Source organism: Vidua chalybeata, chromosome 19, assembly GCF_026979565.1.
Source record: "Vidua chalybeata isolate OUT-0048 chromosome 19, bVidCha1 merged haplotype, whole genome shotgun sequence".
Taxonomy (NCBI): Eukaryota; Metazoa; Chordata; class Aves; order Passeriformes; family Viduidae; genus Vidua; species Vidua chalybeata.
The window spans coordinates 1,797,956-1,812,645 of record NC_071548.1 but is presented as its reverse complement, the minus strand read 5'-3'; the positions used below and the strand labels follow the sequence as shown (position 1 = coordinate 1,812,645).

The 14,690-nt window shown below is 47.9% G+C and overlaps 1 protein-coding gene across 2 annotated transcripts in view; it reads left to right on the top strand.

Moving 5' to 3' along the window:
* MAP2K4 (mitogen-activated protein kinase kinase 4) overlaps nt 1-14,690 on the top strand; it is a 60,488-nt gene extending 45,798 nt beyond the window's left edge. For both annotated transcript variants that reach the window (XM_053960587.1, XM_053960586.1), the window contains 7 exons: nt 5,779-5,898; nt 6,642-6,693; nt 7,084-7,211; nt 11,300-11,377; nt 12,280-12,428; nt 12,944-12,989; nt 13,741-14,690. In XM_053960587.1, the coding sequence (XP_053816562.1) occupies nt 5,779-5,898; nt 6,642-6,693; nt 7,084-7,211; nt 11,300-11,377; nt 12,280-12,428; nt 12,944-12,989; nt 13,741-13,854 (687 nt within the window). In that variant the 3' untranslated portion in view covers nt 13,855-14,690. The remainder of the gene's footprint in view (nt 1-5,778; nt 5,899-6,641; nt 6,694-7,083; nt 7,212-11,299; nt 11,378-12,279; nt 12,429-12,943; nt 12,990-13,740) is intronic.

The window sequence follows — 14,690 nt, the reverse complement described above, 5'->3', positions numbered from 1 at the left end:
TTTTCCATTACTTGAGCACAAATCCAGTGCCTCTACTCAAGGGAAGGAGGAAAATAGAGACCTAAGGGCTGCAGGTGGTCTTTGGGCATTATCAGGCATAGCAGCCTGTGCAGAGTCTTGTGGGGTTTTTCTGGAAAACATTTAGAGGGAGGTCAGTGTTGTAGGTAAAACCCAAAACTGTGACTGAATATTTAATTCCTGCTTCTAGAGAGTTTGCCTCTGTAATTTTGCCAGGTCACTCCTCTGGCTTTAAATCTCATTCTCTAAAAGAAGCATAATAATCCTTCCTTTTTCCATGCTCTGCTTTTTCTGATCTTTTGGAACACAGAGCCGTTTTGGGCCAGCAGGCATTGTCCATGTTCACACAGTACAAGCTCCTGCCATGTGTGGAGCCTCAGCTGGCTGGAAATTTCCAGCTTTGCTGAGATAAAGGTGACAAGGCTGTCAGCTGGTGTGAGGAAAGGTCTGTGGACAAAACAGTGTCTTACCAGATGCTGATGAGCAACATGCTCAGAGCTGTGCAAGCCTCTCACCTCCTTTCAGCTCTGGACACATCCCAGGCTGTAAATGTAAATACATAAACAATATAAAAACTTACCTTAATCAGCACCCAAATGTCTGCTTGGCTTCATTCTTTGTCATGTCCAAAAATCTCCTCATCCTGCAGCCAGGCAGGGCTCCCAGGGCTCTTTGCATGCTCTGTCTGGGAAAGGTTTCACTGGCATTGCTCTGGTTGGAGTGAAATCCCCTTTTCCCCCTTCAACATAAGTGGTGTTTGCTTCAGAGATGAAAGCAGCCCTCTCCTTGGTCCCTCACTGCCTAGGGTTGCTCCAAGTCACGTTCCTCAGGGGTACACAGGGTGAGCTGGGAGGCTTCCATAAAGTTTTCTGTCTTGTCTTATTAACTACTTGTTCCAATATTAAGTAGAATCTTAATCTTCTAAAGCTAGTGAAGTATGACACCAGAGAAGCACAGAAAGGGAAAAAAGGAATTTCACCAGCATGTTTGGATCTGTCTGATCCCCCAGTCTGCTTTTCAGATCTGTTCTCAAATACCTGTGAAAGATCCAGGTCACTGCTGCACCATCCCCTGAGGTGTAAGAGCTCATTGGATATTGGTAAAGACCAAAACTCTCTCAGGAAATCTGCAACAAACAGATATACAAACAGATATACAAACAAACAAATATAAAACAAAGCTCTTTGTTCCAGCATTTCAAGGCGAAAAGTAAGGAAATCCTTTTGGGATTCCCTACCCTGAGCTGGGATTCAGGTTCTCTGGCTATGGATGGAGCAACCAATGAGAAATCTTCTTTGCCTGCTCCTAAAAGGTGAAAGACTCCATGTGAGCCTCTTTACAGGAGTTTAACAGGCTGAATAGGCAGCTTGTGCAGTCACAGGGTTGGCAGGATCCAGGCAGCTCCAGGAGAAGCAGCAGGGCAGCTGGCACAAAGGGAAGGCAGGCACAACCCGGAGTGTTTGATGTGGAGAGGCAGAGCTAAGCTCTGGGATCCTGACAGTTTGGGAATACTAAACCAAATTGGATAAAATTATGCAAGGTCTTACTTTGTAGCCAGACAAGCGTCCCAGCTTGCAGTCAGGGAAGTAGCTGTGAGCACAAATTCCTGTGGCAGCCTCTGTGAGTACCAGCAGTTTGATTTGGAAAGGCAGAAAATACTACACAAAAATTTGTGTAGCTGTATTTGCTCTTGCTTCCACATTTTGTGATAGGGAGAGTCTTCTCTGGGTCCTGCTTGTCCCTCAGCAGGCAGCACCTGAACCTTTGTCACTTGCTGCCTGTTCTTCAGTCAGGAGGGACATTTCTGTCAGTGTATGTCTGTGCATGTGATGCAATGTGTAACAGTTGATTGCCAGGTAGGGGACTTTGCTTCAGCTTATTGGCACCCATTAAATGAGATTAAATTGCCTGGTCAATGAAACAAGAACAAAGTTGAAAAAGTAAAAGACAGTGTTTCAGTCTATGCATGGAATCAGGGGCTTCGGTGCACCATGGCCAGGACTTTTGGGCTGCAAGCACATGTTACCAGCTCATGTCCAATTTCTCATCCACCACTGTCTCCCAGCCCTTCTCCTCAGGGCTGCTCTAAATCCCATCATCATTGTACTGGTGAGTGCCCTGACCCAAGTGCAGGATCTTACACTCACTGAACTTTGTGGGGTTCCCCCTGGCCCCAGGAGAGCAGCTGGTTTTTCCATACTGCACTCAGGAGAGCCCAGAGTCCTGCTGGTGCACACAGAGCTGTCCACATCAGCCATCAGAGATCTGATTGAAGAGGGTCTGGCTACTCATGCTCATGTGTTTCCTCTCAAGGCTTTATTTGCTAGATGGGGAAGAAAAAAGTTTAAAAATTGGTTGACAGGGATTCTGCAAACATTTCACTTGAGTCTCTCCTTGTGAGAAAAGAGCTGTGGGCTGAGCCCACAGGGCTGCACTGGGACCCCCAAGGCTTTGGCCCTGAGCATGGCTGGTTTAAGAGGTTTTTAGGTCTGAGAAAAAAAGAAAAAAAAGGTCTTTCTTGCCTGTCTGCTACAAGTTTTACAGCTGCTCTGGTTTGAAACAGTACCTGTAAAGCTGGGAATGTTTGGGTAGTTACCATGACCACACTAGTGGCTCTTCAAAGTACCTGTTCTGATTGTGTTTCTCTTTAAGAGGGGAAGAGGAAAGAAGCCTTATTTGACTTGGAATCTCAGGAGTGACTCCTACACAGTGCAAGTGTAGCTGAGCCAAGTTTAAACCAATAAGTTCAATACTTGATAAAATTATTCAATGAAAAATTAATTGCAAGTTGCAGAACATGCCTAGGAAGCTGGGTAAGTCAGCCCATGGGGAACTTCTGCTGGCAGGAGAGAAGAGCTGGGATGGATGTGTTGGTAGCACAGTGCTGGGCTGGTGTGAATTGCTGACACAGTTGTTTGCTGTTGATGCACCTCACGCTGTTTTTATGGAAATCCTTGACTCTGCTGCCATCCCTCAGCCCATCTGTCCCCATTGTCAGTCCCTGGTCTGTAGGAAAAGTGTCCTGTGTGCCCTGTAAAAAAACGGTGGTGGTGGTGACATTTGTCAGTCTCTCTCACTGCTGTAGCTGCAACTTGCAGAAAGAGCTGTGAGCAGATGTGCTAAACCTTCAGCATTTGCATCAGAGTGGTGGGTATTGGCAGGGACCTCTGAGGTCACCTTTCCCAGCCCCCATGGTCAAGTGGGGCCGCTTGACCAGGATTGTGTCCAAATAGCTTTTGAATCTCTGCAGGGATAGAGTCTCCAGTCTCCTGGGGCAACCTGTGCCAGTGACTAATCCCCCTCACAAAAAGTGTTTCCTCACGCTCAGAGGGAACCTTCTGTGTGTCAGATTGTGCTCTGCTCGTGTTGCTTGGCACCACTGAGAGAGCCTGGCTCCATCCCCTGTGCAGCTTCCCCTTAGGTTGGTGAGATTCTCCTGAACCTTTTCCAGGCTGACCAGTCCTGGCTTTATCAGCTTTTCTCATGGGGAAGATGCTCCTGTTCTTCAGTCATCTTTGTTGCCTTTTGCTGGAGTCTCTCTTGCACTAGGGAGCCCAGCACAGGTCACAGCACCCCTGGTGTGGCCTCACCATTGCTGGATCAAGGGGAAAGATCAGCTCCTTCCACCTGCTGGTGATGCTTTGCCTCGTGCTGTGATCCTTCAGCCCAGCAAAGATGGATTGTGGGCTCATGTTCAGTTTAATGTCCACCTGGAGCCACAGGTCCTCTCCTGGTGAGCTGCACTCCAGATGGGTGACATCCTTGTGACACCTGCTCCCTTGTCAATGGGAATTCTCTGCGTGGAGAAGCTGAAGCATCTCCATGACTTGTGAGGCAGCTTTTGTGTCTGTCCTGGACAGGGATATTTTAATTAAATGCACAGGGTGCATTCCTGGACATTTTTTTTTAATGTCTACAAGATGTGCATTAGCATCTGGTAATCTAATACCCAATGAAGACTAAAATACATTCTTTGGAAGAATAGCTCTAACAGGAAGAGAAAATTAAAGCTCTTCTTTTGTAATTTTATGATCAGAAATCAACCTGACTTAAGAGGCAAAATGTAAAGTGGAACTTCCATTAGGGTGGTTTTATCCTCACAGTTCACAATGGGGTAAGACTTGCCCATGTACATCAGCACTTTTTGGTATTTGGTCAGGAAGGCAGCTGAGCCCCCAGCCAGTCTTCCTTTTCCTTCCTGTTAAAATTCACCAGTTTGCCAGCAGGTAAGGCTCTCCAAGTCCCAGGAAGAGTTAGCCTGTAGAGTTTTGGGTCTTGCCACTAGCCTTAAGGATGCTGCATAGTGGAAAAGGCCTGTTACCTTTTTCCATTCATCTTGCTGACATGAATTCGTGTAGGGCAGGTAGGTTTTTATATTACCAGATCAATAAATGCCCTCATTCAGGAGTTCTGTGTGATATCTACTTCAGGACACCAGTAAACCAGGTCTTTCCTTGAGTGCTTTTGATTATAAAAGGGTTTTTTTTTTTAATGCTTAAAAATTACCATTGGCTAGAAATGTGTTGTACTTATTTGAGGTTTCAGTACCATACCCATCCCAACCTGTGATGCAGAGTGCATGTGAAGCCTTGGTTATGATAATGGCTCTGCTCAAGTGTTGTTCACTTGGTTGGTTTTACTGTCCCAACTCCAGCTGTTGTGGCCTGGGCAATGGAAGCCCCTCACAGTACTGGTGCAGCTGGACATAAATACAAGGCTGCAGGTGTCAGTGGTATTCTGGCTCTCTGGAACCCGTCCTGTCCCCCCACAGTCTCAGTACAATAGCCCAGGAGTATAGCCCTGTCCTGATTTTTTTTTATACATCTGATCAAAACAGAAGCAGTTTTTGGATGATCCTGTGGCCAGTAGAACCAGTCCATGAGAGAGAGGCTGCTCTCACTACAGACAGCTCATAAAGCTCTGGTGGGCTTCCAGTCTCACTTGATTTATGCACATTACTGCCACTGGAGCTACATTGCTTGCCCTGAGCCACTCTCCATTGTATGGAAGTGTTTCATCTGCACTTTGCCTTTGTTGCTAGTGTGGAAAAGAGAAATTTTCCACAGGTATTGCCCAGTTTCATTTCTGTAGTTTAAATCTGACCAGTTCCTTAGCCAACTTCCTCCACAGCCAACCTGTGGTCTGTAGCAGCCCAGGTTCACCTTTTCCCTCTGAAGTGTGCTGGTCATGCCCTTGTCCTGCTGTGCTGCTCTGGCCTCTTTCACTGTGATGTCCCTGCTTCCATGTCTGTCACAACACTTACTCCATCTTCTGCTTTTTTTGGGGTGCAGTGAGGGTTTTCTGGGCTTGTAGTGGATGACATCAGCTCCTGCTCTGCCTTGAGCTGATGTGAAAAGCCTGATGCCAAATGAGCACTGTAAGCTGGAGCTGCCCATGGCTGTAACCCAAAGTCTTTTCCCCAGCCACACAGCCCTTCCTAGGAAAGCAGCTCCCCTCTTCTGGGTGCTCCACTGTGCCTGCAGCCTTCTGGAGAGCAAAACACTGTGTGAGGCTTGGATTCATCTGCGTTCAAGCAACTAAAATGTAATGTCAGGTGTGAGCTGGGCAGGTAAATGCCTCTGCTGTGAATGGGAGCAAGGCTTTCATTGCTGAAACAAATCAAGCTGAATTCCATCCCTTCTATAGAATGCACATTGCTGTTAATGTATTTCATAGGATTCCACAGATCTCTGTATGCTCTCTGGATTTGTATTTCTCTTTTTTATATCAACAGTAACACACGTTCTTTTCTCTTTCCAGGGTGACTGTTGGATCTGTATGGAGCTCATGTCTACCTCGTTTGATAAGTTTTACAAATATGTATATAGTGTATTAGATGATGTTATTCCAGAAGAAATCTTAGGCAAAATCACTTTAGCTGTGAGTATTTTGTTAAACCTTGTTGTTGAAGATAATTGAAAAGTTCAGATCCTTGTTCAGATCACGCTGAAAAGGTGGTTGGTCTGTGGAGCAGAATTGCTGCTGCTGTTTGCACCACACTGGGAATGGTTCTTCAGGGTGCTCATGACTTTTCCACAGTATTTTGCACGGTGTAAACAGAGGTTCTGGGGTCAGTAATCAGTTCATAAACAGACCCCAGGACCAGCTTCCTTCTCTGTCTGCTTGAATGTGAGCACCAGCAGCACAGGCACCAGCCCAGACCAGAGAAGCTTCTGGCAGTCTTGTGCAAAGGCTCCCAAAAGCACTGCAGAACCTGGCTGATGTTTTCTTGATATAACCTGAAGCTCTGGCCTAATGAAAAGTTAAGAAATTGAAACAGTTGTGACCTACTGAAAAAACGTAGCATAGGGCTTGAAATGAGTTTTTGCTGAAGATAATTAACATCTGAGATTGTTCTGACTCCACCTCTTGCTCCCCTCTCCCAGAGTGGGATCTTTGCAGGTCACAGGGGATGTGTGTTTACTTAAGCCCATACCCTCTCTTATATCACCTTCTGTTTGCAGAAAAGGTTCAGGGAAAAATGTTTTATTGCCTGGCATATTACAGCATTGATATCTCAATGTATTAAATGCTTTTTACCTTTGTTCTTGGAGTTCCAAAAATTTGATAATCACAGGACTCTTACGACATCTGCTTATTTTTCATCTGTTTTTCTTTCCTAGACTGTGAAAGCACTAAACCACTTAAAAGAAAACTTGAAAATCATTCACAGAGGTGAGTTCTTGGTGTCTTTTTTTAACTTCATGTCTTTTCTTCTTGTCTGTTAAAATAATTGCAAGAATTGTTGGTTCACTCAAAGTGTAAAACACAGTCATGTGTACCGCTGAGAGTCTGAGTGCAGGTTTTGAATAAGTGTGCCTGTTCTGTTGCTCCTTCAGCCTGTGCTTTTTCCATGTAAGTGTGATTTCAGGGTGGTTGGGCATCTGCTGCTGCTTTTGGGCACGTGGCATCTCCGGGGCTGGCTCCATCCCCTCGTGCTCCCATGCAGGATCCAGCGCCAAGGGTGACGGCGCGGCACTGCCGGCCTCCATCCTCTGCAGCTGCTCTGCTTGAAATTGAAACCTCCAGCTGTGACTTACTGGTTTAAATTTCTTTCCCCTGCAGACATCAAACCTTCCAATATTCTTCTGGACAGAAATGGGAATATAAAACTCTGTGACTTTGGCATTAGTGGACAGCTCGTGGACTCCATTGCCAAAACGAGGGATGCAGGGTGCCGGCCCTACATGGCGGTGAGTGGGATGGGCTCTGTGGGATCTCACCCTCCCTGTTATCAGCCTGTTTCCTGTGGGATGAACACCCCTTTCCTGGATGAAACTGAGCTCTGGATTGAGTGCTGCTGTGGCAAAGTGTCCAAATTCCTGGGGTTTTGCTGGCTTCCTTCCTCTGCTGCTGCCAGGGCTGTGGTGCTGGAGTGGAGAGGAGCTGTGTGCCTTCCAGCAGCTCCAAAACACCATTGCCCAGGGGAGCAGGGCTGTCAGAGTGTGGGTTTGTCTTGGTCTGCAAGAAATCCATTTGCTCTGCTAAGATTATGTCACAGGAGTTATTGCAGAGCAGAATTACAGTGATTTTTGTAAACCACTTTAATTCCAAAGTGTGCCAGAACTTTATTCCAGGAGAATGTGATTCTGGAGAGCAGCAGTAGGAGAGCAGCTGCGTGGAAATTGCTGGGGCTGAGTCCTGGCTCCTGGGAGTCTGTCCTGCTTGTTTGCTGCCCTCCCCCTCCCAGAGAGAAAAGCTGTAGTGGTGATTTGGGAAACTGTCTGAGGGTTTTAAACACTTCAGTGCTTCAGGGTGCTTTGAAAATGCATCTCTGTTCTCACATGAGCCGAGAGTACATTGTGCAGGGAGCTGTGCCTGCTGCTGTTCATATAACTTTAATTTTAGTGCCTGTCTTTATTTTTTGTTACATATTTATGGCTCTGTATGCTGAAAAATACTGTTTTCTGTACTCTTTTTATCTACAACCAAATAGAAAAAAGGAAAATATCTCTCTTCCAAAGCGTGGTTCCCACCTGGCCTGAGCCATGGCTCTCAGATGGCTTTTCTCTGACTGTGGTGTCCAAGGCAAAACCTGTCTGCCCTGACTCTGATCTTCCTTTGAGCCATGGGTGGGTGGTCAGTTCTGCTCAGGCTGTTGGTGCAGTTATGCCTTGACAGTTCCTGAGATGTCTGTAAATAGCTGCAGTGCTCCCTTTCCCCTGGGACGTGGGTAGGTGAGTGCTTCCATAGCCCTTTGGTTTTCCTTTCTCCTGTCTGTCTGTCTGTCTGTCTGTCTGCGTGCACTCTGTGATTTGTGCAGCTCCATCGGCAGCTCCAGACTTGGGTGGATTTTTAAGTGAGCAAAAGTGTTGCAGTTCAGTTTGTGTTTTTCAGAGCCTTGGCAGGGCACAGGGTTTGTGGGGCAGCCAGCAGCTGGCAAGTGATGTGGGAGATGATTGGCCTCTTCCCTGCTGCTCTGCAGCCTCAGGGACTCCTTTCCAAGTACATGAGCATTTCCACGTACCAGGGAGCCTGGGAAATGGGGAGATGTCCCCAGTGTGCAGGCACATCTGCCAGATATTTCTCCAAGCCAGCAGAGGCTGATGTCTGAAGGGATGCTGTGATCAAACTGGATATACCTGGGAAGGAGTCAGGCTGCCACACTCCTCTCAGAAGGAGAACAGTATTCTTTTAGTGTAAAATAGGCCAAGAGGAGTAGCTCTGTTCAGCCAGGGAGGCTCTCCTTAGGGCTGCTGGATGCTGCTCCCTGATGATAGTGTCTGGTTTTGCAAGGCTCACCAACCCCATGGCACTCACCTCTGAAGGAGCCTGTTGGTAACAAAGCCACTGGATGTCAGCCAGTGTGGCTGTGAGTGCTCTGAGGAGGCAGCAGGAGCCATGTCCAGCTGCCAAGCAAGTGCTGTGTGCTTGGACCAAAATTGTTGGAGCTGTCACAGCGAGCGGCACCTCAGCCTCGGAGCTGCGGTGCTGAGAGGTTGTTTTGCTTTTGGCTTTCAGTTCCCCTGCAATTGTTTCAGTGAGCAAAGGCCTCGAAGTGTTGGTACCTCGTGTTCCCTGGAGGAAAGAAAGGCAGGACTGAGTTCCCAGGCAGTCACTGGCCCTGGAGCAGCCCGGGCTGTTCTGAGCCCTCCTCACCGTGCCCTGTGCTGGTGCCGGCGCTGGGGGTTTGCTCTGGGTGAGGTTCCACAGCCTCCACCCAGCAGTGGGTGCTCCTGGCCAGCCCTGCATCCTCCCTGGGTGCTGCTCCCTGTGGTCCCTGCCTTGCCTCTGGCTGTGGGGATGCTGCTGGGAGCGGGCTCTGTGTGCCACGCTGGAGCTGGTGGCCTTTGTGTCATTACTGCTTTTTGCCTTCTGAATGCCCCAGTGAGCCCAATGCCTGTGTCAGAGAGGAAGGTGAGACTGGAAGGGCTTGGTTTAGGAAGGGTGGAGCCATTGTGAGGATGGGTGTCCTGCCCTGCTCCTTCCAGACCTCCACAGGAGTGGAGTGTGATGCTGTCACCTCCCTCCTTGGTCACTCAGGTCCTTTTCCCAGGTCAGCTTGGAGCTTCTGGCTGTAAACTGTGTCTTCTCATTTCTCCCTGGACAGTGGTGGACAGTTGCTGCTGGCATTGCTGTCAGGGCCAGCTGGATGTCTTGTGTTCAGGTGGTTCAGGCAGAGATCAGGCCATGTATGGCTGTTTGTATAGCTGGGGTTTGGAAGAGAGGGAGGATCTGTGGTGCCCAGTGCTCATTTTTCAGTCAAGATACTGGTGCTCAGGTGGACACTGAGCTGGAGAAGCCCCATGGAAGCCTGTACCCTTCTCTGATGCATCCATCCCCTGTCCCTTCACCCCATCAGCACATCCAGAGATGGGTCTCCACCTCAGCCATTTCCTTTCCTGCTTGCTCTTGGCATCATAAGGACACCTGGCCTGAGCCAGGCTTTGTCTGCAGCCCTCACTCCAGGTCCCCAGAGTGTGACATGGTGACTCTTCCTTCGTTGGTGTTAATTGCTCCCATGTGATCTACATGGAAAATTCTCAGCATTCTTCCTGCTCTGTATTTAGATGGGATTTATTTTGGTCCATCCTGCTTTCCCTTTAGCTGTACCACCGTGGTCTGGGGCCAAATCCCCGCTGCTCTGTTGGCTCACAGGAGCAGGGTGCCCCTCATGGGTGCCTGAGACAACCAGCTGTGTCTCACCAGTGCCACCCATCCCACCAGTCCCTCTGGGCAGTTTGGCCCTGCCCAGAGCAGCTGCAGTCCCCTCCTTCATCTGCAGCCTGGCACCTTGCTCTGCTGTGGCACATCCCTGTGGGTCACAGCACTGGCCAGGCCAGCATCCCATAATTTGATGTGTTCTGAGCTGCTCCATCCCTGGTGGCAGCTTCCAGACATCATGGTGTGTCCCCAGTAGAGTTCAGGGCTGGGCCACCTGCTGCTGCACTTCTCAGCTGTGTCTGCCATGAAATTGTATTAAAATGTAGCTTAGAAAGCAACCAGGGCTTTCAGAGTATTTCCTGTACCCCATAATTTAGAATTTATTGCTGTGCAGGTATTTTTATTATTGTTGTAGTCAAAACTGAATGAGAGCCTGTTTCTTTTGACATGTTAATTATTTTATTTTTAACTAAAGAAGGCAGACTGAGGTTTTTCATAAAGGTGACATGCAAGGCATAAAGATGTTTTTTGCTGGCTCAGCTCTCTGGATAACCTGCTCTTAGGTGTGAATCACCCATGTCTGGCTCTATATTGCTTTCTATGAAAGACATTTTGCATGTCTTAAAGCCTTGTAAAATCATTGTTGCCTTCAAGGGATGACTAAAACCTTGTTAGAGGAGCTTGTCTTAAAGCACATTGTTTTTAATAGTTTCTTAGTAGCTGGTTGTGGGGAAGAGTTCTGGTAGATGCTGCTAAGCCTCACTCCCCAGGGTGGTGGATGAGATGTTGATTCCAGTTCTTGTGATCCCTTGGGGAAACAACTTGGCTGTGAAAACAGAGAAGGTGACACTTTGTGTTAAAGACATCCCAAAGTTGAACAAAACTAAGTAAATAAGACAGTCACAATTATTCAAGTTGTTTGTGCAAAAGGAAAAAAAAACCCAAATCATTGGACTGTGATAAATTGCCATTTCTGATCACCTTTTACACTTCACCTCCATAAAATCAGTGTTTGAAGCGATTCCTTGGGATGTTTCTCTGCTGGGGTTGGATGGCTGCCCTGGCCACAGGTTTTGCTTGGAGCTGTGCCAGGCTCAGGGTTCTCTCTAGCCTTGCAGATGCTTCTCATTGCTTCCTGCATGGCACAGAGCTTGAGTGGTCCTTCTTGCCGTTGCAGCCGGAGAGGATAGATCCCAGCGCGTCCCGGCAAGGCTACGACGTGCGCTCGGACGTCTGGAGCCTGGGGATTACACTGGTGAGTGAGGGGCTTTGCAGCCTTCTGTGCCCGTGGGCAGCACAGCCCAGCTCCTTGCTGTGCTGTGGTTCAAGTGGGCACTTCCTGGCTCAGGAACAAGCTGGGTGCTTGCCATGTAAATGGTTCTCCTGCAGCTCTGTTTGCAGAGAGCAGGACGTGAGCAGGGAAGAGGTGTTGGGTTGTAAATGAATTTTGTGTTCAGAATCTGAGATGAGGGTGCTGAGCGTGGTGCTGCAGAAGAGCACCCAGCCTGTGTGAATAAGCCTCTGGCAGCTGCTGTGCTTTGGCTGCACAGAGACTTTGGTTAATCCTGGATTCTGGGATTGTGATTCCTCACTGGCTTAACCACAGCAGTGCTAGCTGCACACTTTGATAGAGTGAGAAGCTCTTGCTTTCTCCAGGCTGTGAAGCAGAAGAGAAAACAGAAGCAATTAAGTATGAACCAGTAGCTTCTGTTCTCACCACTGATGTTTAAAAAAACTCATTTTCGGTATTCTGGAGTTGGATTCAGGGATCCTTATTGGTCCTCTCCAACTTGAGATATCATGTGATTGTGTTATTCTCATTATCCATTTTCTCTAGTGCTTGTTAGGATGCTTGGGAAGGGACTGGAGGATTTCACTCTCCTATACTGGTTTGGTTTGTAGTCAGTGGAGGAGCAGACATGGCCAGCACAGGAGCATGGCCTGGTCAGGGTAAATCTGGCCATGCCCCTCACACAGGCAGCAGAATTTACTGCTGGGTAAAACCTTCCCTCTGCTTAGAATCAAACAGGGAATAGGATGAAAAATCTCATCTCAGTCTTCCTTCTGGGGGGGGTCCAAGGTTGTTGCAGACATTTCTTTCCCTGACTGAAGTTCCCTGATGTAACCCTGCCTGGTGCTGTTGCTGTGTCCCTGCAGTACGAGCTGGCCACGGGGCGATTCCCCTACCCCAAGTGGAACAGTGTGTTTGACCAGCTGACACAAGTAGTGAAAGGAGACCCACCACAGCTGAGTAACTCAGAGGAAAGGGAGTTTTCCCCAAGTTTCATCAATTTCGTCAACTTGTGGTGAGTGTGTGCTGCTGAAAGCACTGGGGTTGGCTCGTTTTGTTGGCTGGTATTTGGCAAGGGTCAAGTGTCCAGCACTTCCTGGCTTCTTTTCACATTCCTGCACCAGCATAAGGGGGAGGACCTCTCACATCTTAGTGGTTTGGAGCTGATGGGGGATTTGTGTGGGTTGGGACTGAAGGGCAGGCCCTGGAAACTGCTCTTCAGGAAAGGAATTAGGAGAAAACCTCTGAGAGGCTGTGCTAGGGAGAGGAGACATGGTAAGGAGGGAAGTTTCCATGGCAGGAAGTTGGTGTCAGACACAGCCCCAGCCCTGCCTGTACAGCTGGGATGGCTGCAAAGGAGGGATGGAGGTTACTCCTGTGGTCACTCACAGTGCAAGGATGGGTTTTCCAGAAAACCAAAGGTGGTGTGTCCCACTGTGACAGCATCATATCCTGTAAAAGCTCGTATTTGATGTGTGTAACATTTTCCTTGAGTCCACATTCTCCTAATTATCTTTATGCTTTCTTTAGCCTTACAAAGGACGAGTCCAAAAGGCCAAAGTACAAAGAGCTTCTGGTGAGTTCTCAGTGCTGCATCTTTCAGTGCCTCCAACACACAGCTCAGGTAGAAGTGAGATCTGGAGCAGAGCCCTGGAGCTGGGCAGCAGCAGGGCCTGTCTGTGGTGGGGGTGCTGAAGGAGGGAGAGCAGCAATGCTTTTGGCTTGGATCAGTCACATGTGGCAACTTCAAGGAGCTCTGGGCACCTCTTAGAGACTGTAGTTCCACAATCAGCCCTGGGGTTTCGCATCAGCTGATGTGAAAGGGCTTTGCATGATGTCCTGGCCCAGAACCTCCCTGGTGTTATGTCCCAGCTGCTCTGATCTGGCCCTGGCCAGTGCTGCCTGCTGGGCAGAGCAGAGGGTCAGGGCTCAGGAGAGCAGAGCTTGGGTTTGACCTCTGCAAAGCACTCCGTGTCACTCCTGTCACTCTCCCCACTGTGACCATGCTGCTCATGAAACCTCTCCTGAAAGGATTTCAGGAAATGTCAGTGCTGCAGAGGAGCTGCTGATCCTGCACCCTCACTGCCTCCTGCCTGGCAGCTCCTGACACTCTGGAGTCCTGTACTGAGGTTACTGCCTCAGTAACCTCCCACGTTAAAGACATGGATTCCCAGTGTGGAAAAGCCATGGACCAGGCTGTGTCCTGGTGTCCTACAGCCACCACAAAGCCTGTTCTTGCACCAGACAAATTCCCCTGCTCAGTTTTTATCTGAGGGGCACGTGCCAGGAGGGTGACCGTAACTCTGGTGTTCTTTATCTGCTTCCAGAAACATCCCTTCATCCTGATGTATGAGGAACGCACAGTGGATGTTGCATGCTATGTTTGTAAAATCCTGGATCAAATGCCAGCAACTCCCAGCTCTCCAATGTACGTGGATTGATACTGCTGCTACATCAAACTCTAGAAAAAGGGCTGAGAGAAAACAAGCTGTAAAGAATTTTCATCACATATTGCAGTGTTTTTAATGCTCGCCCAGACACCATGTGCAATAATATTGGTGTTATTTCCATCCTGTCTGTATACTGTTGTCACATATAAAGTGCATCCCTGTAATACCTGATCACACAGTGTTAGTGTTGGTCACAGAGAGACCTCATCTTGCTCTTTTGTGGACATATTCATGAAATGTGGAAATAAGTACATATATTTGTTGACTGTGATTGGATAGCACCTAAAATTCATTTCTAGACTCAAAACTTGGAGACTCCTCAGCAGCTACTGGAAAGATTTTTCTCTCAAACTCTTCCGATTGTTGTTTCAAGTAATAATAAAAAGCAAACAAACAAAAGTTAGGCGTTGTCTGTCTGAACATTAAGAGACTTTGCCTGGAGGGAGAAGAACTTGCTTAACCAACGAGATGCTTTGCCTTCTGGAGCTGGAAAGGCAAAGGAGAATTTTATTCTTCACAAAGTGCAATAGATTTACTGCTATGAAATTCTGTTGCTTTACAGTCGCAGTGTACTTTCTGGGGACAGTGTGCTCAGCTGAACTTCCTGTTAAAGAGAGATCATGTTAAATATAGTGAATATGTCTTTACCAAAAATATGTTGCGTTGAAAGAGGCTAACATTAAACTATTGAGATGGGACATAATGTATTCTTCCTCCTTTTACCAAGCCAGCCACTCTTCACTCTTAACTAGGTGTCCTGTAAATTGTTACCTGGTAAGATAAGACCTTTGACCTGAAGAATTATTAAACTACTTGATTGAATTTAA